General features: G+C 42.6%; 1 protein-coding gene across 6 annotated transcripts in view; it reads left to right on the forward strand.

The window, feature by feature from the left end:
* Positions 1-21956, forward strand: part of CLASP1 (cytoplasmic linker associated protein 1) — a 325682-nt gene that overhangs the window by 246260 nt on the left and 57466 nt on the right. For 3 of the 6 annotated variants that reach the window (XM_032763657.2, XM_075070305.1, XM_075070307.1), the window contains 7 exons: positions 2341-2444; positions 6945-6968; positions 7973-8217; positions 11938-12001; positions 13951-14114; positions 15396-15474; positions 18950-19093. In XM_032763657.2, the coding sequence (XP_032619548.1) occupies positions 2341-2444; positions 6945-6968; positions 7973-8217; positions 11938-12001; positions 13951-14114; positions 15396-15474; positions 18950-19093 (824 nt within the window). The remainder of the gene's footprint in view (positions 1-2340; positions 2445-6944; positions 6969-7972; positions 8218-11937; positions 12002-13950; positions 14115-15395; positions 15475-18949; positions 19094-21956) is intronic. The other 3 variants (XM_075070303.1, XM_075070306.1, XM_075070304.1) reach the window with 2 other exon arrangements.

A 21956-nucleotide genomic window follows, 5' to 3' on the forward strand; every position in this document is an offset into this window, starting at 1 on the left:
ATATATCAGGCACCATAGTGGCGCCAATCCAGGGGGCGACCTGCCGGCCCACCGAGTGTTGCTAGGGTAAAAGTTTCTCCGACGAACGTGCACGCGGCGCGCGCACACCTAACTGGAATGGATATGAGCAGCACATCTCGAAGAACAACAGTTACAAAGGTGAGTAACCGTCTTTTCCTTACTGCTTCTCTCGTGGAAGATTTTCTTCCAGTCGCCATAACTTCGGCCCGTCAAGTGTCCGAAATCAGAGCGCTGTTGTCTGAACCACCTTACGTGGTCTTCTATAAGGACTAGGTTTAGTTGCGTCTGCACCTGGTCTTTCTGCCCAAGGTCCTCTCCCAGTTCCATACTGGTCAAGACATATACTTGCTGGTTCTTTTTCCTAAGCGCCACGTGACAGATGAAGAATGCAGGTTGCATACCCTGGATGTCAGTTGTGCTCTGGCCTTCTGCATAGGCAGAATGAAGCCATTCCTTAAGTCAACGCAGTTGTTTATGACGATCATGGACAGGATGAAAGGTTGCCCTGTGTCTACCCAAAGAATATCATTGTGGATCATGGCCCGTGTCCGCTACTGCTACGAGCTAGTGAAGGTGCCCCCGCTGCCGATAGTGACGACCTACTCAACTCATCCTCGGCAGCCTTCCTGTCTTAGGTACCGATCCAAGAGATCTGTCAGGCCGCAACCTCATTTGCTGTCCATACTATGTGCTGACCCAGCAAGTTTGGGATGACACTGGCTTCGGCAGAGCTGTGTTACAAGCTGCACGACGGTGAACTCTGCACCCACCTCCATTGATACTGTTTGCGAGTCACTTAAAATGGTATCGATGTGAGCAAGCACTTGAGAAAGAAAAAACGGTTACCTGCCTTTCGTAACTGTTGTTCTTCGAGGTGTGTTGCTCATGTCCATTCCATTCCCTGCCCTCCTACCCCTCTGTCAGAATTATCAGCAAGAAGGTACTGAGAGGGCACAGGGCCAGTGGCGCCTGATATACCACAGCAAGTGTGCGGCACTCCAGGGGGCATCACAGCTGGCCCTACAGATACCGCTAAGGCAAAATTCTCCAACCGTGCACATGGGCACGCGCACACCTAGAATGGAATGGACATGAGCAACGCATCTCAAAGAACAACAGTTATGAAAGGTAGCAAATCATTTTTTCCTCCCAAGGCCCTGCCCCTGCTCAACCTCTTCCCTTGAGGCCCCATTCCTTCTCTGCCTCTTCCCCAGGGCCCGCCTCCTTCCCCATCTCTTTCCCTCAAGGCCCTACCCCTGTCGCTCACTCCTCTTCCCATCTACCCCAGTCGCTTGGTGGATCATCTCAAGCTGAGCTGGGGCTGGTACGGGTTAGAGACCCAGTGGTTCCCCCCGCCCCACAGTAACCTGGACTTTTGGTTCCGGTGCCTTGTAGGGTTGCCAGGTCCCCTTTTTGACTGCACTTTCCGGTTGAAAACCAGACACCTGGCAAACCCTAAATGGCATCTGGAAGCAAGCCAAAAACCAACCTGTCCAGGTAAAACCCAGAGGAATGGCAAGCCTGATCAGGCCCTTTATTTATTTGCAAAAGATAGAAATTCCATGTTTGATTTGTGGTACAATATTGAGGCCAAGTTTCAGCCCAGGGCAAATTTAAGACCGTTCGTCTAAGAGCCATTTAACAAGAAAGGTGACGTTGGAACCACTTCAGAGATGATCACATCATAAATGTTTCTCCCTTTTTATAGGTTCTTCTTCCCACGTGAGAGGAAAAAAACTCATCTAGTGATTAGTCAAGTCTTGAAACTTAATATGTAAGAGCTCAAGCCTTTGATTTCAGTCCAATGAATCTTGTGAGTAGGGACTGCTCAGATGAGAGAGTTGCAATATCAGCGCTTCATCGAATTAGTGAGTCATGGAACTGGAGACCCGATTCTGCCTCAGAGAAGTCAATGAAAGTTTGACAGTTGATTTTGATAAGAGCAGGATTGCATCCCATATCTGTGTGACTCATGAAACCAAAGTAAAAGTAGAAAAGAGTTAATTTAAAAAGAAAGAGAGGAAAATAAAAGGAAAAATAGATTCCTTTCCCACTCATCTCGCAACAGTAAAATATGCCTATGAAAATCAAACATAGTGTCTCTGGTAGCTTAAGTACTGGAGTTTGTTTGTAGTATTTTTGTTTTATATACCGTAGCGGCAACATGTGTCAGAGTGACGGATAAAATAACATTTAATGAAATGGCACTGTGGGTTCCCGAAGCCTTTCGTTGGGACGTTCCCGGCCAGACATCTTATTAGGATTCAGAGTGAATGTGAATTCACTTAACAATCTCTTTCAATGTTGTCTTTTGTGCAGACCGGTTTGGACTTGGACAGCCAGGCAGGATGCCTGCTTCTGTGAATGCCATGCGAGTCCTGAGCTCAAGCACAGATCTGGAGGCTGCTGTGGCTGATGCACTGGTAAGAGGAAAAATACAAAATGCTACCGACACCAGAAAGTGGCTTAAAATTACCTGTACGTATGTTCTCTTTTTTAATAGCCGTTGTTTTAAATGTGCCAATGTCTGACACTGTGGCAATGTTTGATAATTGTGTTTTGCATTTGAATGTATTGGCACCGATGCTACATTTCATTATGGAAGTTAGTTAATCCTCAGTAGTTGTTATCTAACAAGCAGAGATGCTTTAGTGTCACTGATGAGGAATAGGTTAAATCAGCCCTTTGTCTTTAATCTGATTTTTGAGAACGGTATTCTGTGAGGTGCTGAGCACTAGACGGAATTGAGGATGTTCAGTGCCTGGAAGGACGAGGGTCCTAACTAAGCCCTAGACAGTAAATTGCATGGGAATGTTTTGGACAAAACCCTAAAAAACCTGGGTCCTGTCTGCTCTGTGTGGACATTAGATCCCATTGCAGTTTTTCAGGGATTTGCACCAATGTCTCTGCCCAGTATTTCTGGCATCTGGTTGAACACTTTGAACAGCTAATAGCTTGGCTTATGTCTAGTTCAATATTAGTGTAAAACTGAAATGTGTTTATTTACTGTGCCCCTAGAAGCAAAGGCAGTTTGTTTTGTATTTTCTATCCCAATCTCCCTTGATTTCCCTTATCCCTGCTGAGTTATTTCCCTTTGCAAGCATTCGCTAAATTCCCATGCATTCCTGAATTTTATTGCAGCGAAAGTTCTCCTGTGGCAGAATCCAGCGAATTTCTGCTGTTCATCCAGAAAGTGTACATTCTCCTTTTGCCACATTTACCTGATTTTTCTGCATATGTTTTTCTGATTTTTCGTGGGAAGGCAGAATGAGAGGAGCAATCATTGCGCAGGGTAATGTGGATACCACTGTGTCCTGTGTGTTATACAGGGTAATTCCAGACAGGGGCGGCTCTAGGCATTTTGCCACCCCAAGTACGGCAGGCAGGCTGCGTTCGGCGGCTTGCTTGCGGGAGGTCCGCTGGTCCCGCGGCTTCGGCTGACCTCCCGCAGCCATGCCTGTGGGAGGTCCACCGAAGCCACGGCACCAGTGGACCTCCCACAGGCAAGCCGCCGAAGGCACCCTGGCTGCCGCCCCCGCAGCACCAGCAGAGCGCCCCCTGCGGCTTGCCGCCCCAAGCACGCGCTTGGCGTGCTGGGACCTGGAGCTGCCCCTGATTCCAGAGACCTAAGCTGTTGGGATGATGAAAGGATTTCTTGAAGTATCTGATGCAGGGTTCTCAGACCTTTCCATATTTTGGACCACATTCCCATAGAGAGAGTGTCTCATGGACATCTTTTTCCCCGTTTGCAATTGGGCAGACCACCTCCCTTCTTATTCACTATTGCTCAGATTGTTTTCCTTCCCATTTGTGATCTCATAACAACTCCAAATCATCACAGACCACCAGCAACTTAATTTGAGAACTGCTGATCTGATTTAAGATCCCTCTTTCAGAAAACTTTAATAAAAGTTTGAATTCAATAAAATGTAGAAATAAGGTGTTAGAATGTAGGCTGTGCCATTGCCGTCAGTGGTCTAAATACAATAACTCCCCACTTAAAGTTGTCCCGGTTACGTTGCTGATCAGTTAGAGAGCATGCTCATTTAAAGTTGTGTAATGCTCTCTTCTAACGTCATTTGGCAGCCGCCTGCTTTGTCTACTGCTTGCAGGAAGAGCAGCCCATTGCAGCTAGCTGGTGGGGGGCTTGGAACCAGGGTGGACCGGCAGCACCCGTATCAGCTCCCCACTCTCCTAAGTTCCCTGTGCAGCAACTGCCCAGCAGGCTAGCAATTGCAGCTGTCCCTCCCTGCACTGCCATGTGCTGCTTCGGTCCTCTGCCTTGGAGCTGCTCCTCAAGACTCCTGCTTGCTGTGCTGGGGGGGAGGGAAGGAAGAGGGAGGCTAATGTCAGGGTGTCCCCCTCCCCCCTGCTCCTTGCTTACCCCATCTTCCATAGATCAGCGGGGACGCACCAGGGCTCAGGACCCAGGGAGCTTGCAGCAAGCTGATCTAATTAACAAGGCAGTGTACTTAAAGGGGAAATACGCATATCTCCCTCCTTTCCTGCTGCCTTGCAGAATGAGAGAGTTAACCCTTGAGGGCTCAGCCAATTGGTAGTTCATCATTTAGCAGTAAGGGAAATATCCCACCCTATGACTCCTCCACCTCAACCAAGCTTCACAATCATCATCACTGTGTGCCAGTATTAAATTGTTTGTTTAAAACTTATACAGTGTGTGTGTGTATAATTAATACATATATGGTCTTTTGTCTGGTGAAAAACATTTCCCTGGAACCTAACCCCTCATTTACATTAATTCTTATGGGAGAAATTGGATTCACTTAACATCATTTCACTTAAAGTCTCATTTTTCAGGAACATAACTACAACATTAAGTGAGGAGTTACTGTATTGTGTTCGTTAAGCAAATTAAAGACTTTGTGGGCCAAATTTTCATTTTGGTCTCCAAGGTTGAATGCCAATACAGTCACTCTGGATTGTCCTTTTAAATGTTTGATGTATTTTACTAGGTAACTTACTCCGCAAGGGACAACATACCCTATACATAATATAGGGAAGTACAGAGTAAGGAATACAGCATATATTGTAGTAACATAATCGAAAGCAATCCTGGAAAGTTTAAAGGGCAGTCCCTGCGTATCCTCTTACCTTCTTACCACTTTGAGGCTTGTTAGGTTTGAAAAGCATCAATATATAATAGCAGCAGAGAATCCTGTGGCACCTTATAGACTAACAGATGTTGTGGAGCATGAGCTTTCGTGGATGAATACCCACTTCCTCAGATGCATGTAGTGGAAATTTCCAGGGGCAGGTATATATATGCTAGCAAGCAAGCTAGAGATAACGAGGTTAGTTCAATCAGGGAGGATGAGACCCTGTTTTTAGCAGCTGAGATGTGAAAACCAAGAGAGGAGAAACTGGTTCTGTAGCTGGCAAGCCATTCACAGTCTTTGTTCAGTCCTGAGCTGATGGTGTCAAACTTGCAGATGAACTGAAGCTCAGCAGTTTCTCTTTGAAGTCTGGTCCTGAAGTTTTTTTGCTGCAGGATGGCCACCTTAAGGTCTGCTATAGTGTGGCCAGGGAGGTTGAAGTGTTCTCCTACAGGTTTTTGTATATTGCCATTCCTAATATCTGATTTGTGTCCATTTATCCTTTTCCGTAGAGACTGTCCAGTTTGGCCGATGTACATAGCAGAGGGGTATTGCTGGCATATGATGGCGTACATCATATTTCCACTACATGCATTTGACGAAGTGGGTATTCATCCACGAAAGCTCATGCTCCAAAATGTCTGTTAGTCTATAAGGTGCCACAGGATTCTCTGCTGCTTTTACAGATCCAGACTAACACGGCTACCCCTCTGATACTTGACAATATATAATATTCTCTTTCCAGAAGCTGTGACTTTTAAAATCTAGTTTGATCAGTATCTGGACGCCAATTACTTCATCCTGTAGTCTCCCTCCTCCCCAGTGCCCAATTCTGCTCTTCTTGCTCAGAGGCTCTTTAGACAATCCTTTCACAGCAGGCACTTTACAAAGCCAGTTCTGGCTTCCTTGTGGGAGAACCATGCAATGCCAGCTTCCATCCAGCCCCCTTGTATACAGAAGGAGTATTCTTTTTGTTGTGTTAGGGAAGGAGAGGAGCTTCTCCAAAGATGGCATTATCCTAATAATCAAGTTTGAACAAAACACTGGGGGTCAAGTTCTGACCTCTAGTACATGTGCGCAGCTCCCATTGATTCCTGTGCTCAAGTGTGAGAGAGCAGAAATTGACCCAGGGAGGCAGACTGTCTCTCCAAATGGTCATACTTTGAATCTATATACAATACAGCTTCTGTTTATATGAAAATCTCAGATAACACAGGAAACCTTTGGGTAAATGGGATTTCAGATGCAAGAGGAGCCAGCCAGCTGGCTTTAAACAAGCCGAGCTTCAAGAGACATCCAAGGTATTTGTACAGTTCCAGGAGCAAAAAAGAGATGTTGCTTAATTGGAGTTTGGTTAATGAAGCTATACTGTATATAATTGTTTCCTGGCATTAGAGTCTCTGTTCAAGACTCTGTAATATGTTCCCTTCTTTAATGGACAACTGACAGTTTCAAAAATTGGTATTTAGTTAGAGCAGCTTTCCTGAGATGTAAAACACAGAGCGGGTGTATGTAGATCTACAGCTGTTAGAAGCCATTAGGAAAGGTATAATCCTGATCCCATATTCTTTGTGCAGGTAAACTCTGTAATGGGAACTTGGTCTGCATTAGGAGTAAGGCATAGGAGCAGCAGTAGGAAAGTGAAGGCAGACATTATAAATCCATTTTTCTTTTCTTTTGCTTAAACTGTGTTTTTAATTTGCTAGGACGCATTCGCTGTACGTTTTTGTTGCAAGAACAATCCCTACATAAGCTTCTGACATAATTCTCTGTGCTTTTTCCCACCCTTCAATATTTTCCTGCCTACAGCTGTTAGGAGACTCCAGGAGCAAGGTACTAGTGCTTTCTTGACTTTTTATTTCTACTTTCCACCTTTTTTTTTTTTTTTCCTGTTGCAAACCCCCCCCATGATGCTGCATTCGAGCTGATTCAGAACAGCTCAACCCTGAACTCCTAGTGAAAGCAAAAAGTCTCATTGGCTTTGCAAACACAACAACTGCAGGACTGGGCCCTCAGAAAGGAATTCTGTAGCAATCATCTAAGAATATAGGTGACCTTTTCTGTTATGTTTTATAGTCAGTAGTATCCTGCTAAGGTTTATTCTAGTGTTTATTGCACAGGGTTACATTTGGCACATTGTCAAAATTATGCTGATATTTCTTGCTAAGTGTTAAGGCTAGAATTTTCTAAGGTGCATAAGGGAATTAGACACCCCAAAGCCATTGAAATGAATGGGATTTGGATGTCTGACTTCCTTAAGTGCATTTGAAAACCCTAGCCCAAATTAATACACAGGAGGCCAAAATTGTGCTTTCTTGTAAAGCAGTATGAACCTGAAGTAACTTCACTGACTGCGGTGGAACTACTGTGGATTCACACCAGTGTATGACAGAGCAGAAATGGTCCTTTAGCTCTTATCTCTTTCTCTCTCTCTCGTTATTATTCCATCAGAATGTTTATTTGCAGAATCAGCTTCATGTTTAATGAATTTGCTTGAAGTAAAAACTGTATTGTCAATCTGCAACCATGGAAATGTCCACTGCTTTCAATAAAAGTAACACATTATCTCATCAGGCATTAGCTAACATTTCTATTGGATCATTTATTGTATTTTGTTGGAGCATCAGTCACTTGTGTATTCCCTTCAAAATCAATGGGATTCTTCTTGCTAGAGTGAGTAAGATAAACAGGCCGGTGCTCCGTGACATTTTACCTTTGTGCTACTATTAACAATAGCCTTAAACTACCTTCACTGGCAATACAGGTAGAGCATCCTTTCCTCTGCTTTAATATAACTATAAACAGTTTACTCACTGTGGTTTTTTTCCCTCCTCCAGAAAAAGCCAGTGAGAAGAAGATATGAGCCGTATGGGATGTATTCTGATGATGATGCTAATAGCGACGCATCGAGTGCTTGCTCTGAGCGCTCATATGGTTCTAGGAATGGAGGCATTCCACACTATCTGCGACAAACTGAAGATGTGGCTGAGGTCCTAAACCACTGTGCCAGTTCCAACTGGTCGGAGAGAAAAGAAGGGCTCATAGGCCTTCAGAATTTATTGAAGAGCCAGAGGACGCTGAGGTGATCTTCCTAGCTTTGTAATGGTGGCCATTAGTGTTGTTTTGCTATGGTGCAGTCAGAATTCAGTATTTTTATCTCATATTGTGCTGACACATATTGTCTTTCATAGGCCTTAGATTGCCTCTGGGAGCAAGCCTCCCCGACCTGGTGGGATAGACTCACACTAGCTCCTCTCAAGCTAGTCCATTAAAGATAACGATATGGACATTGCAGAGGGATGGTGGCTCAGGTTAGTGTCCAGAGTCCAAGCCCACTTGACCTTCTGGGCCTGAGCTTGGATGGTTAGCCCAAGCTGTCACACCTCCCACAATGTCCATATGGCTATCCTCAACACGCTGGCTCGAGCACAGCTAGTGTGACTCTGTCTACTCAGGCTGGAGACGTGCTCCTAACTGCAGTGTAGCCATTTCCTTTGAGGCCTTGCCTGCACCAGTGTTTTTCAATAGAGCTTCTACCTGGTGGTAGCCATGTTGGGACAGTAGTGTAGGCAGGTGAGCACTTCACTCAGCTTGTCCTCATCTACTTGAGCACTCCCACTGCTGCTGTCTGTGGCTGTGCAATGGTGAGAGATTTCCTGCCAAAATGCTAATGTTGATACAACCAGAGTGTGCTACCATTTTCACATGTGACTCAGATATTTCAGGAAGTTTAGCTGCATACCTCATGTATGTGCATTTGAGTACAGACTGCTTAGCAGCTTTTTAGTGAAGCAAATGCTAGCCACATCCAGTGAAAGGAAGCAAGGTGTTCGTGTTAAAAATGGGGTCAAGTAGTTCTGTATGTTAGATCGATTTATTTGTGACTGCTTACAGTTGTTAGAGTGGAAATTGTATTTGAGCCTCATATAGACAATGTAGCTTATAATGGGGTAGAAGAATGTTTGTAAGAATGTGAAGATTGTTTAGACTGACTGAGATTTCATTTAAGGTGAAAGTATTTGTAAGCAAGTTGTTTGCATGTGGCTTTATTGTGGACTTGCTGACTTGAAGAGAACATGTTAACAAATAGTTTCATTTAAAAAAAATCTGCTCTTTGGAATATTATAAAAAAGTGTTTTAAATGCATTTAGAAATGGCAGTTGTCTGGGTAACAATTCCATAACCGTAGCTAGGTAGCAGGGTAAATAATTCATTTAAGGGTCTTTTTCAGTTACTTACAAGTTTTTTTTGGTTTTGTTCAAATTAGCAGTTTAAGGAAAAATGTGTTTGAGAACAGTGCTGTGTTCTGACTGATAATAGGGTGGAAAAAATATACTTTTACCATTGGAAAAAGATTTTCCAATAATTTATTTGAACATCTATAGCACCTCAGTAGGAGGTGCTAGGAAGTTTACATATGGAGGAATAGACTTGAAGTTACAGATGGATCTTTTCATGTCCTGGTAAAAACTTTTTAAACTTGGTCATTTTGTAAGAGTTTTAAAATGTTCTTCTCCCATTTACACTGTTGTTGGTATACCGTAATGCAACAGTTCTCAACCTTTCCAGACTACAGTACCCCTTTCAAGAGTCTGATTTGTCTTGCTTACCCCGTCTCACCTCACTTAAACTAACTACTTGCTTACAAAATCAGATATAAAAATACAAAAGTATCACAGCACACTATTACTGAAAAATTGCTGACTCTATCATTTTAAAATACATCGATTGGAATATAAATATTACACTTACATTTCAGTGTGAGACTTGAGAACCTTGTCTGAAGCCAGAGCCCAACTGCCCCAGGCTGAAGCCTCTAGCTTAGCTTTGTGGAGAACCCTGTGGCGTAGGGCCCCAGGCAATTGCCCAGTTTGCCAGCCCCTAATGCTGGCCCTGCACTTGCAACTCCTGTAAACCCATCCTTTTAATTTATATAACAAGTTTAATAAGGGAGGGGATATTTTACTTTTCTGAATTTACTGGTTAAGGGTCCTTTTTCAGTACTCCGTGCTGAATAGGGTTTGATCACGCATAAGGCTACGATTTAGTCACCGGTATTTTTAATAAAAGTCATGGACAGGTCACTGGCAATAAACAAAAAGTCATGGCTAGTGACCTGACTGTGACTTTACTAAAAATACAGCCAACTAAATCTTAGTGCTGGGGAAAGGAGGGTGTGCTCCAGCAGGTGCTGCTGTTCTGGTGGAAGGGTGCTCCAGTGGTCGCAGGTGCTCTTGGGTCAGGAGAGGGGGCAGCCCAGGGTCCCGCTGCTGCTCCAGGGGTTGGGGGTGGGAGCTGCCCATTACCCCATCGCTGCTGCTCTAGTTGGGGACAGTCCGAGGCACTGCCACTGTTGCTCCTCCAGCTAGGGAGGCGGTCCAGGGCGCCAGCAGCACCAAGGTTCTTCCATGACCTCCGTGAAAGACTTGCAGCCTTAATCATGCGTTCTCTTCAGAGAGCATTCTGTGTGTGGAAAGGTTGTGGGTTCTAAGATAGTATCAGAGTTTCATTATACTTACCCATGTTAACTGTTTCTTTACAATTTTCTAAAGTCCTTCTGTTATAAACTCATCCTGATTAGATCTACTGGATTTAGCCAGGGCCAGCAAGTCCCTCGAGACAATGTTGTTGAGCTGTTTATTTTAGTTTGGAACCTGTATTATTACCTTAGGACACTGTGCATTGAAAATAGGGAAGTTCAGAATAGCTGTCCTTCTGTATTCCTTGCCTGGAGATATATTTCATTAGAGAAATAAAAAGGAGTTCATTCTGAGAGAGCTGCAATCCCCATCGGGTCAGGCGAGAGTTGTAGAGCAGTCACTTGGAGTTTTTTTCTCGTTTCTCTGGAAACAGTGCAGTCTCAACACTGAATTATGCTGACAGCTTGCTTTGGCAGTATTACAAGGACTGTTTCCTCCGCGTCCCAGCTCTGCCTTCTCAGGAGACTGTCATCTTTTCCTTACACTCTCTTAAAATCTGTATCAGTTTTTATGCTTAGAATACCGTTATTTGTGTGAAAATATCTCCTATTATTTATAAATAAGCTACCTTTAAAAAGGTCACACTAATTCTAGACTATTAATGTACCCTTTCCTACTCTTTGAGGTTTGTTTTGGTTTTATCTGCATGGTTGGAGGTCTGTGGACGAAACCCTTTTTGTGGAGAAAGGAAGCTATAATCCTGACCTGAACTGGAGTTCTCCCTGCATTCACCCGTTCTCTCTAGTTTGAGAGGACAATATAGCGTTGTCAAAAAAAACCAGCATCCAGCTTATTCATTTATTTTCATTTGTTCTTTAATCAGGCAAAACTCTCATTGGCTCTGCTGGAAGTTTTGCCTGAGTAAGGAAGACAGATAAGGACCTTAGGATTTGGGCAATATTCTTTGCAACATTTGCGATGGAGTTTTAGCACTAAAAATATTATGTAATTGGCTCTACCAAAGCAGGGACTCATGGAGAATTCTGCCCACAGAGAACTCCTCTACTTTTTTTTGTTATCTTGGTTCACTGTTTGCTTATGTCCACTGTTACTGGCTTTTAGGAGCCATACGACAATGCCCCCCATTGCCAGTACAGTCCATACAAAGGCTCCTGGCAAAGACACACACCCACCCACACAAAAGAGCAAAGTGTAGGCACACACAAACAATGTAATTACTGCGGCTATATGCTGACATAAGTTAGGTCAGTCAGGTCTAATTTAAAAGAGCAGGTTGCCATCTTTTTTCAATGATAGTTCTAGTCTACTCTGTTGTGAGTAAAAGATTTAGCTTTAATATAATGTTTTGTTGTGTGTTGTAGCCGAGTCGAATTAAAACGGCTGTGTGAGATCTTTACGCGCATGTTTGCTGACCCTCACAGCAAGGTAATGCATTTTTGGCTTACTCTCTTCCCTTACAATGTGTACGGTTGTGTTGTCAGGATCTAGGTAATTGTGTGTTTGTGCTTGTGACTCTACTGGATGGAATTGGAACTGATGACACGCGTGTTGCAGACCCTGCATTAGTTTAAGTGGTGGGGTTCTGTGCTCCAAGGGGCTCAATCCTGCAAGTTGCTGGGAGTTGGATGCCCAGCCGCGTTCAAGGCACTTATCACCTTGCAGAATCCAGACCTTGGAAGAGAAGGTTCTGGGTTTTATTTCTGCTCCTGTGGTAACTGTCCATGATATGGAGCACAGTGACATCTGTGAAGCCCTGAATAGCCATGGCTTTGGTACAGTAGGAATGGCCCTTTATATGTATTAAGCAGCAGTATGGAAACTGCAAGGTGACTTTACATTTAAAGCAACGTTAATCTTATGAGCACTTCAGCATCTTTGTAACACCGTCCTTCCAAGCAGTTGGCCAAGATCATCTCTCCATAGACCTACCGATGTCTCCTTCTCTAACAGGGTCTTGAGTACCTTCCAGGACACATACACACCCATCTCAAACTGTGTGGCACTCTGCCCATGCAAGTAGGGGTAGGAAGGTGTGGGAACAGGGGCGTGTATATCATCCTCCTCCAGTTTTTTCTGAAAAAGTTAATACTGCTTGGGACAGATCTCCCCACTGAGGGATCTGGGATACGTTGTGGCCAGAAGGTTAGACATTTATATACCCGATGAGAACATCCACAGTTACGTTAAAACGGGTTAAAAGAAATAATTAGGTTAATAAATCCTAGTGCTTCAGGGCATGTAGTAAACCAGCACTAACTGATGGAGGTCAGGCAGAAACTTCCTGTGTGGAGAGGTTATTCCATATGTGCCTAGTGCAGACCTTCCTCTGAAGATCTAATTATGGCCACCATTAGAGACAGGACACTGAACTAGGTGGGCCACTGGTCTGATCCTGCCTGGCAGTTCCCGTGCAAAAGAGATCAACATTTTGGCTCTTAAAATTCTGTCCGATATGGCATTGCGAGGGTCACTGTGACTCTTTATGTTTGCAACAACATTTGCAACTTGTAAAAAGTTTTAGTCTGTTGTAGAGTAGACCACATTCTGCTCTCAGTTACAGTGACGTGAATCTTGGGTAACTTCATTGACTTTATAGACTTCATAGCAATTTGATTCATTATGTTATGACACAAATTTAACATCAGGTAAATTACTCAAAATTTCCACCAATGCAACTGAGATCAGAATTTGGCCCGTCACTGCTAACCAGGGGCTCATCCATGCTGAATACATTTAGCATTTGGGGGAGCTCCTAGGATTGTGCCCGTAGATATTGCAATGAATTGGGGGAGGGGGAAAAATGAATAGAAAAAAAACGTTCATTTCATAAATTCATAAAGGGATACACATATATACACATCTAAAAAACAGACCTCATCCTGCTATCTTACTCATTTGAGTATACCTGTTGGCTTTAAAGTTCCTACTCGCTTGAGTAAGGAGACTGGATTTGGCCCAAGATGTATGATATTTAAAAAACTATGATTAAAAAAAGAAAGATGTTGTAAAAGTTTTTATAAGCCATCTATGAATCCACTGAAAAATTGCACCAGAGCAGTCAGCATTGATTCACTATGTACTAACGAGTGGTTTGTTTTGTTGCATGGCCTGCTTTGCGGTGGAACTCACAACAGAGAGTAAGTGTATTCGTTCCTTCTTCCTTAATCTGTTTAGTGAGACATTTTAATACAGCACATCCTGGATGTTTAATGTCAGTGATTTCTAGTGCTAACATGTTCACTGAGAATATTCATTCATAAAACTGTCTCTAAAAAAAATCATTTTAAAACCCAGATTCTTTGTAGACTTTCTCTTGTGATCATTTCTGATTAAAAACGTAATTTCCCGTGTTTTAAATGTGCATTTATTTGTAGGTTTTCAGCATGTTTCTAGAAACCCTGGTAGATTTTATCATCATCCATAAAGACGACTTGCAAGATTGGCTATTCGTTCTCCTGACACAGTTACTTAAGAAAATGGGAGCAGACTTGCTAGGATCTGTGCAGGCAAAAGTTCAGAAAGCTCTGGATGTAACAAGGTACGGTATGCAAAAGTTCTAGGGATGCTTTAATTCATCACCAGTGGTGCATCTCCTAAGCCTGCTTTGTTTTATGGATGGATGGTTTCAGAAACTTTGCTTCCCACTCTTGTTTCAAGAGATGGACCAGATTTACCCCGTGTCAATCTGGACTAACCTCCCAGTGAAGTTAGTTTGGATGTTCGCCAATGTAACAAAGCAGATTCCAGTCCCCAATATCAGGTTAAAATAATGGACCAGATTTTCATGAGAACTGCTCTCATTTTATATTGCTTAACTCCATTGATTTGAATGGAATTATTTCTGATTTACATCCATGCAAATGAGAGCAGAATCATTTCTCATATATTTAGAAAACAGGGGCAGAAATCATCTTTTTGTTCTGTGTTTGTACAGCGCCTAGCACAATGGTGTCCTGGTCCACAACTAGGGCTCCTAGGTGCTGCTACAGTCATACAAATAATAACAGCATACTTACAGCACTTACCTTGCTCTTAGCACTTCAGATTATTAAAAGTGAAAGAACATTGACATCTAATGTGCTTTGTTTCTTTGTGTTCATATTTAACGTTTGATTGCACTTCTTATTTCTCCCAGCTTGGATAGTGAACACTAGTCATTTGTTCAGAAAACGAATAGTGCCTTAATACTAAGTACTGAGCATCTTAAACTTGTTCATGAACATCCAGCAAATCAGTAGCAAAATGAGAATAAGAACTCAGGTGTTCCTGCCTCCTAGCATGCATATTCAATCCACTATAGCATTCTGCCTAGCCAAGGATGTCACATGTACCACATTTTCACACTCTGGTAGAGGTGGGACCATGAACGGTTAATTTGCATAGGGCTTTTAAAATCCACTTGAAGAGAAGGAGATGAGAGAGGGAATGAAAAGAGGAATCAAACACTGAAGCTAACTCAGGAAAAGATAAACCATGATCTGCTATTGATTAGAAAATGAAAAAGCAACATAAAGTAGGGAAAGGAAGAACAGGGGTCACAAAAGCAGGAAGGATGTACATAATATGGGCTGAGTAGTTTTCTGTGAATATATTGATTTGACAGATTTCACCAGTGTTAATGAATAATTCATTCAACATATTTACATTTGTGATATTCAACCCATTTGGTAGCTGGTCAAACACAAGTGAAGGTTACAGAATGTTTTAATATTTAAAGGCTATTTCTGGGATTCTTTAGTAATTTTTTTCTGTAAGTTTAATGTATTAAAATGTGTTTGTTCTAATAATAATGGAAAGCTTTTTTCCCCTCTCTGAACAGGGATTCTTTTCCGTTTGATCAGCAGTTTAACATTTTGATGAGATTTATTGTAGATCAGACCCAAACACCAAACCTCAAGGTAAGCAATGAAAACCTTTGCATTGCAACATAAACATAGAATCATAGAATATCAGGGTTGGAAGGAACCTCAGGAGATCAGTTGGTCCAACCCCCTGCTCAAAGCAGGACCAATTCCCAACTAAATCATCCCAGCCAGGGCTTTGTCAAGCCTGACTTTAAAAACCTATAAGGAAGGAGATTCCACCACCTCCCTAGGTAACACATTCCAGTGTTTCACCGTCGTCCTAGTGAAAAAGTTTTTCCTAATATGCAACCTAAACTTCCCCCAATGCGACTTGAGACCATTGCTCCTTCTGTCATCTGGTGCCACTGAGAACAGTCTAGATCCATCCTCTTTGGAACCCCCTTTCAGGTAGTTGAAAGCAGCTATCAAATCCTCCCTCATTCTTCTCTTCTGCAGACTAAACAATAATATGATCCATTTAAATCTCAGGATGTGTTTTAAAACACTTGATCATACTTGAGTACCTAATAGTCACAGGGAAAATAACTACATGAAAGCACATGTATAATACGACACTTATAAAACACAATACTTTTGATGTATTTTGCAATATTTTACATATACTAATACCTTTTGGTAAAATTTTCAAAAATGCCTAAGGGTTTAGCTACTCATGCAACTGTACAGCGCTGGGTGTTAAAGCTGTCTTCGTACAGCTGTGTAGGGAAAGCGCTGCAGTGTGGCCACACTGACAGCTACCAGCACTGCAGTGTGGCCACATTTGCAGCATTTGCAGCAGTGTTGGGAGTGGTGCATTATGGGCAGTTATCCCAGCATTCAAGTGGCTGCAACGTGCTTTTCAAAAGAGGGGGGTGGGGTGGGGTGTGACAGGGAGTGTGGAGGAGAGAGAGAGAGTGGATTTTTGGAGAGGACACTGTGTCAGCTTCCTGCCTTGTAAATTCCTACCACTTCCCCCACCCCCTCTCATTCACTGTTAAATGCAAATAGCCTTCAGACCAGATAAGCAGCTGCTCCGAGGGACTCTCCCCCTTTCTCTCCTCAAGCAAACACTAGCTCTAGCAAACAGTAGCTGTGTTTGTTTTTTAGATAAGCAGCTCCCGGAGCCCCAATTCACAACAAAACAAAGAGAGGCATCATAAGAAAACAAAGAGAGTTCTTTTGTTAAAAGCATTATGGGAAAATTCCAGAGGTCAGTTACAGGGTAGTAAGATTAATCGCTGTTTACACTGGCACTCCAGCGCTGCAGTACCAGCGCTGTTCTCTTTATTCCTCTCGTCCATGTGGAGTACAACCAGCGCTGTAGGGAGATACAGCGCTGTATGTGCCTTGCCAGTGTGGACGGGGAGTAAGTTGCAGCACTGTAAAGCCACTGCCAGCGCTGCAACTCTCCAGTGTAGCCAAGGCCTAAGTTCCATTTTCAAAACTGACTTAGGCTAAGTGTAGAAGGGCCAGATTCTGTAAGATATTTAGGCAGCTAAAGATGCAGATAGACACCTAGTTAAAGTTGCCAATCTTCCTGGATTGGCCAGGAGTCTCCCAGAACTGGAATTGATCTTCCAATGGCTACTGAAACCAATCTGGGAGGTTTTAAGAGGCCGCTAAAAGTGCGGTCCGCACGGAGAGGTTAAGGCAGGTTCCCTACCTGTCATGCCTCTGCGCGGCTCCCAGAAGCGACTGGCACATCTCTCTGGCTCCTAGGCGCAGAGGCAGCCAAGGGGTGTCTGCATGCTGCCCTTGCCCCAAGCGCCAACTCCACAGCTTCCAGGAACCATGGCCAATGAGAGCTCTGAGGGATGGTGCCTGAAGGCAGGGGCAGTGCGCAGAGCCACCTGGCTGCCCCTGAGCCTAGGAGCTGGACATGCCGGTTGCCTCTGGGAGCCACCCCTCCTGCACCCCAACCCCCTGATGAAAGGGGGGGTGGAGTGAGCAGAGGGTGGGACCTCAGAGAAGGGGTGAGGCGGAGGCGTGGCCTCACGGAGGGAAGAGGCAAGAGTGAGGCAAGGGTGTTTGGGTTTGTGCAATTAGACAGTTGGCAACCCTACACCTAGTGAGGGTTTTGAATGAGCCACTGGACATAATTCCCATTGAAATCAAGCTGTTTTTGAAAGTCTCACTAGAAAATCAGTGGTGCTTCGGCTTCCTAAATGCCTGAGTCATTTTGGAAAATGGCGTCTATTCTCCTGCATTACTTAAGTGCTTTAAAAAGTTTATCCAGGGGCACAATCAATCTATTAAGATCCCAAAACAGAAGGAAGATGGCAGGTTCTAGGAGCTTTCATAGGAATGTAGGTTTCCTCTCTTCCTGGCAGATGGTTCTTGTTAATTCCAACCATGATATAAATGGGTCTCTTTGAGACAGAGGTAATACGGTCTGAAGGAGAAACATTAGACTGAGATTTGTTTTGTTATCTGAGATACTACATTCTATCAGAGGAATATGTTTGGGCTATATAGGTGTGTGTAGAGAGTTCTATGCGAGTTGGCTAGTTCAAAGGTAAATGAACTTCAGAAACTCCAGGAATCATGTGTTCTTTTTTTTCCAGGTGCATGCAGTAGTGAAAAAGGTGTCTTAGGGAGGGAGAACACTGTTGCCATAAGTAGGAATTCAGAGCCTAGTGGAAACCCAACCATGGGCATTTAAAAAAATCTTAATTAAGACAGGAGTTCAAAGTTTTTGCCCAGACAGACAATGCTACAATATACATGAGACTGCTAGGCTGCAGCTTCTCAAGCAGTCAGTATAGGGGAAGGTTCCTTTTGTTTCTCAAATATGACACACAAATACATTTTATGGAATAGGTAAAGAAATAACTTTTACTTTTTACGAGCTCATGTCCTTTTGTAAAAATCCTATCTAATTTGTGATAAAATTATAACTTTCCTATAGGTGTCTTGCACAATCCTATACAATTTAATAGTATTCTAGTTACAGAATTCTATAGATCCTCTATTAAATTCTATAGGTTTTAGAGTAATTTCTGTAAAACCCTATAGTTTAGTCCCTGTTAAATTCTACAGGCATTTTCCATAAAACTATGTATACCTTCCTAATAGATTTTCAGAAGGGTTCTCTGTCTTCATTAAGAAGTGACAAAGAGTCCTGTGGAACCTTATAGACGAACAGATGTATTGGAGCATAAGCTTTCGTGGGTGAGTACCCACTTTGTCAGACGCATGACACAGACGTATTCACCCACGAAAGCTCATGCTCCAATACATCTGTTAGTCTATAAGGTGCCACAGGACTCTTTGTCGCTTTTTACAGATCCAGATTAACACAGCTACCCCTCTGATGCTGTCTTCATTAATCATTTACATGCAGGATGGTGGTCTAGACCTGTCCAATGAGCTGTAAGATTGTCCAATTCATGTTTCTTTTTCATTGTGGCTCATTATAGAGCAGAGATGAGCTTACAAGTTTTATGTTTGGCACAGGATAGTTCTGAGCAATGTCCACCGTCCATCATCTCTCCAACAAAGGATGACAATATACTTTTATATTTCTTAGGTAAAAGTTGCAATCCTGAAGTACATTGAGTCCCTGGCAAGACAGATGGACCCAACAGACTTTGTGAACTCCAGTGAGACCAGACTTGCTGTATCTAGAATCATAACTTGGACAACAGAACCAAAGAGCTCAGATGTAAGAAAGGTAGGTTAGAATGATTAAGTTATTGCAAGTGGGACTGTTACCCTGACTAATGGCAATTAAATTAAGTCTGAAGACAATGAAAAATTGCATGGTTAGGCAATTTGTAAGGGTTTTTGTTTGTTTTTTTGTTTGTTTTCCTTCCCCTGTATCTATTTTGTAATGTTAAGTAAAACATTTTCAAAGTGTTATATTAGCTTTGTTTCTACAATGTAACCATTGAGATAAAACAGAACCTTTGACAATTTGGGTTTAGTCAATACATAAGTTTAAAAGAAACAAAAGGAAATACAGTCAATCTGTGCAACTCATTGCCATGTTAAGGCCAAAAGTTACTGGGTTCAAAAAAGAATTAGATAACTTCATGGAAGGTAGGTCCATGAATGGCTATTAGCCAAGATGGTCAAGTATGCAACCCCATGCTCTGGGTAGCCCCACTCCTCCAGCTACTGGAAGCTGGGATTGGACTGCAGGGGATGGATTACTCAAAATTACCCTGTTCTGTTAATTCCCTCAGAAGCATGTGGCACTACCCACTGTCAGAGACAGGATATTAGGCTAGATGGACCATTGGTCGGACTCAGTATGACCATTCTAAGGTGTTTTTGAAATATCTTTGTCTGTATTTTCCTCCAGTTGATTGTCATGCAGGTGAATGATTAAATTACTCACCATTACAATGCAAAGAGAAAGTAGACTGACCAAGTGTGTATTTTGGTAAGCAGTTGGTGACACATGGGAAGTAATTTTTTTTTGGTCATTTAGCTAAAGATCCAGTGCTCTGTACACTATGTGCTCCAAATGAAATCGGATATAATCTCTGAGATATGGTGTTTAAAAATACCACTAAGATACTGAGTACCTTCGACTCTTATTACAGTTGGTTGGTATGTCTTGTCTAGAAAAAGCTGTCAAGTTTAGGTCAGGCTTAGTTAATGTGAGCTAAATTGATGCTTTTCCTAGTGTAGATGCATGATAACAGACAAGCAGAAATTGAGCTAACAGTGTCACCCTGAATCTGCACTAGAAAAAAGATCAAGTTTAGGTTGGGTTTAGCTAATGTGTTGACAAAACACAGCTGAAACTCAAGACACTTTTCCTAGTTAAGACAAACCCAGTGAAAGTTTGAGGGCATTCAGCAGTTAGGGTGACCAGACGTTCCAATTTTATAGGGACAGTCCCGATTTTTGCGTCTTTTTCTTATATAGGTTCCTATTACCCCCCACCCCCAGCCCGATTTTTCACAGTTGCTGTCTGGTCACCCTATCAGCAGTTCATCACAATGGATCCTTTATGTAAGATGTAGGTTCCTAGAAAGACACAGATGAACAAAAAGATACTAGAAATTTCACCTAAGTATTAAAATGTGCAGAGCCTGTAATTGTTTAATTATTGTATTTGTCGTCTTAATGCCAAAATAATATTTTAGCATTTTATAACTCCAGTAAAAAGGGAGTATTTGCTTGTAAATAAGCAAATTCTTTCTGTAAATGAGTGTTTATTACTTATGGTGTATGCCTTAATATGCTCCTGAAAATCTTCCTTGAGTATCAGAGGTACTGCAAATGCACCAGAGCTCCCGAATATCAGTCAGGAATCGCCAGAGAAAGTTTTCACCTCCATGTTATACACATTCTAGCACAAGCCAGAAACCTTTTTGTGCACTCTCTAGAAGCACTCCCTCAGGGATTATTCACAGTAGTGCAAGTTGATGCTTTCTTCAGCAGGACAGTCTCTGCTCTGAGTAGCAGATATGATGGCTTTAAAGCTCAGACTAAATCTAAAGCAACCTGGAATGCACATATCCATTTTAAATCAGAAAGAATTAAGTGAAGAATGAAACTGCATGCTTGTTCTCTGGGCTTTACCTGAACCCCAAATGTTTCAGTCTGATTAATTTACTGCTTGGTGACAGGAGAGAGAGAGGGAGGGAGGGAGTGCTGGAGTGAATTCTTTAGTAGCTCAGTAAAGTTGTAGCTCTCTAACTACTGAAAGTATGGCTTGAAAGGCAAAAGCTCTGGGGATTGCACAGCTGAAAAAAATGTTTCCACCACTAGGTGTCATCATTGCTGCATGCAAAATTGAAGAGGAGCCTCTCTGCTGCAGCTGAAAATTTGGATGCATAGGACAGTCAGATTCCAGTATTGTTAACATATACAGCCAGTGTGTATTGGGAGTAAGTGTTTGTTCATAGCTTCATCTACTGCAGAGATCTATGTCAACTGCTAGTTAATTCTAACTAAACAGTACTCTAATAATTGTCACACTGCCTTGGAGGCTGATCTGAGATTCCTGAATCTATTTTATTAAAAGCTACTTGTGGCTACTACACTTGGCTGAAAAGTTTTATTGTAGGTTACCCAGTTAAAGCAAAATATTAATTTTTGGTTACTAAAAATGAGCAGAGTGCCCATATAATCCGTGCCTTCATTTGTCAACAGGACTGATGCCTTTATATATAAATAAATAACCCATTAATATCTGGAGGCACACCATGCAAACTGCAGGCTCTGGTTGTGACACTGGTTAGCAACAGCAAATGGTTTATGCAGAATCATCAGCCCTTGTCTCTGGCAAGGTCGCAGTCAGTGAAGTTGTTAAATTCATGATACAGTAATGAATTGAATGATCATGGGCCAGTTAAAACAGGCAAAATTTGCTCTGAAGAACACAGATTAAAAACGTGTTTTGTAGAGAACATGGAATAGAATGTGGAATAGAATACCAGAATTTTACATCAAAAAGGTTTATTTTTATCCCAGAGGAGCTTGAAGCGAAAGATCAGTCCTTTAGTGAATTTATTGCGCGTGAAAGGGGCCAGCTTGCCAGCCCCGAAGACCGAGGTTCTCTGGCTACAGAACAGATG

Source organism: Chelonoidis abingdonii, chromosome 10 (genome assembly GCF_003597395.2).
Source record: "Chelonoidis abingdonii isolate Lonesome George chromosome 10, CheloAbing_2.0, whole genome shotgun sequence".
Lineage (NCBI taxonomy): Eukaryota > Metazoa > Chordata > Testudines > Testudinidae > Chelonoidis > Chelonoidis abingdonii.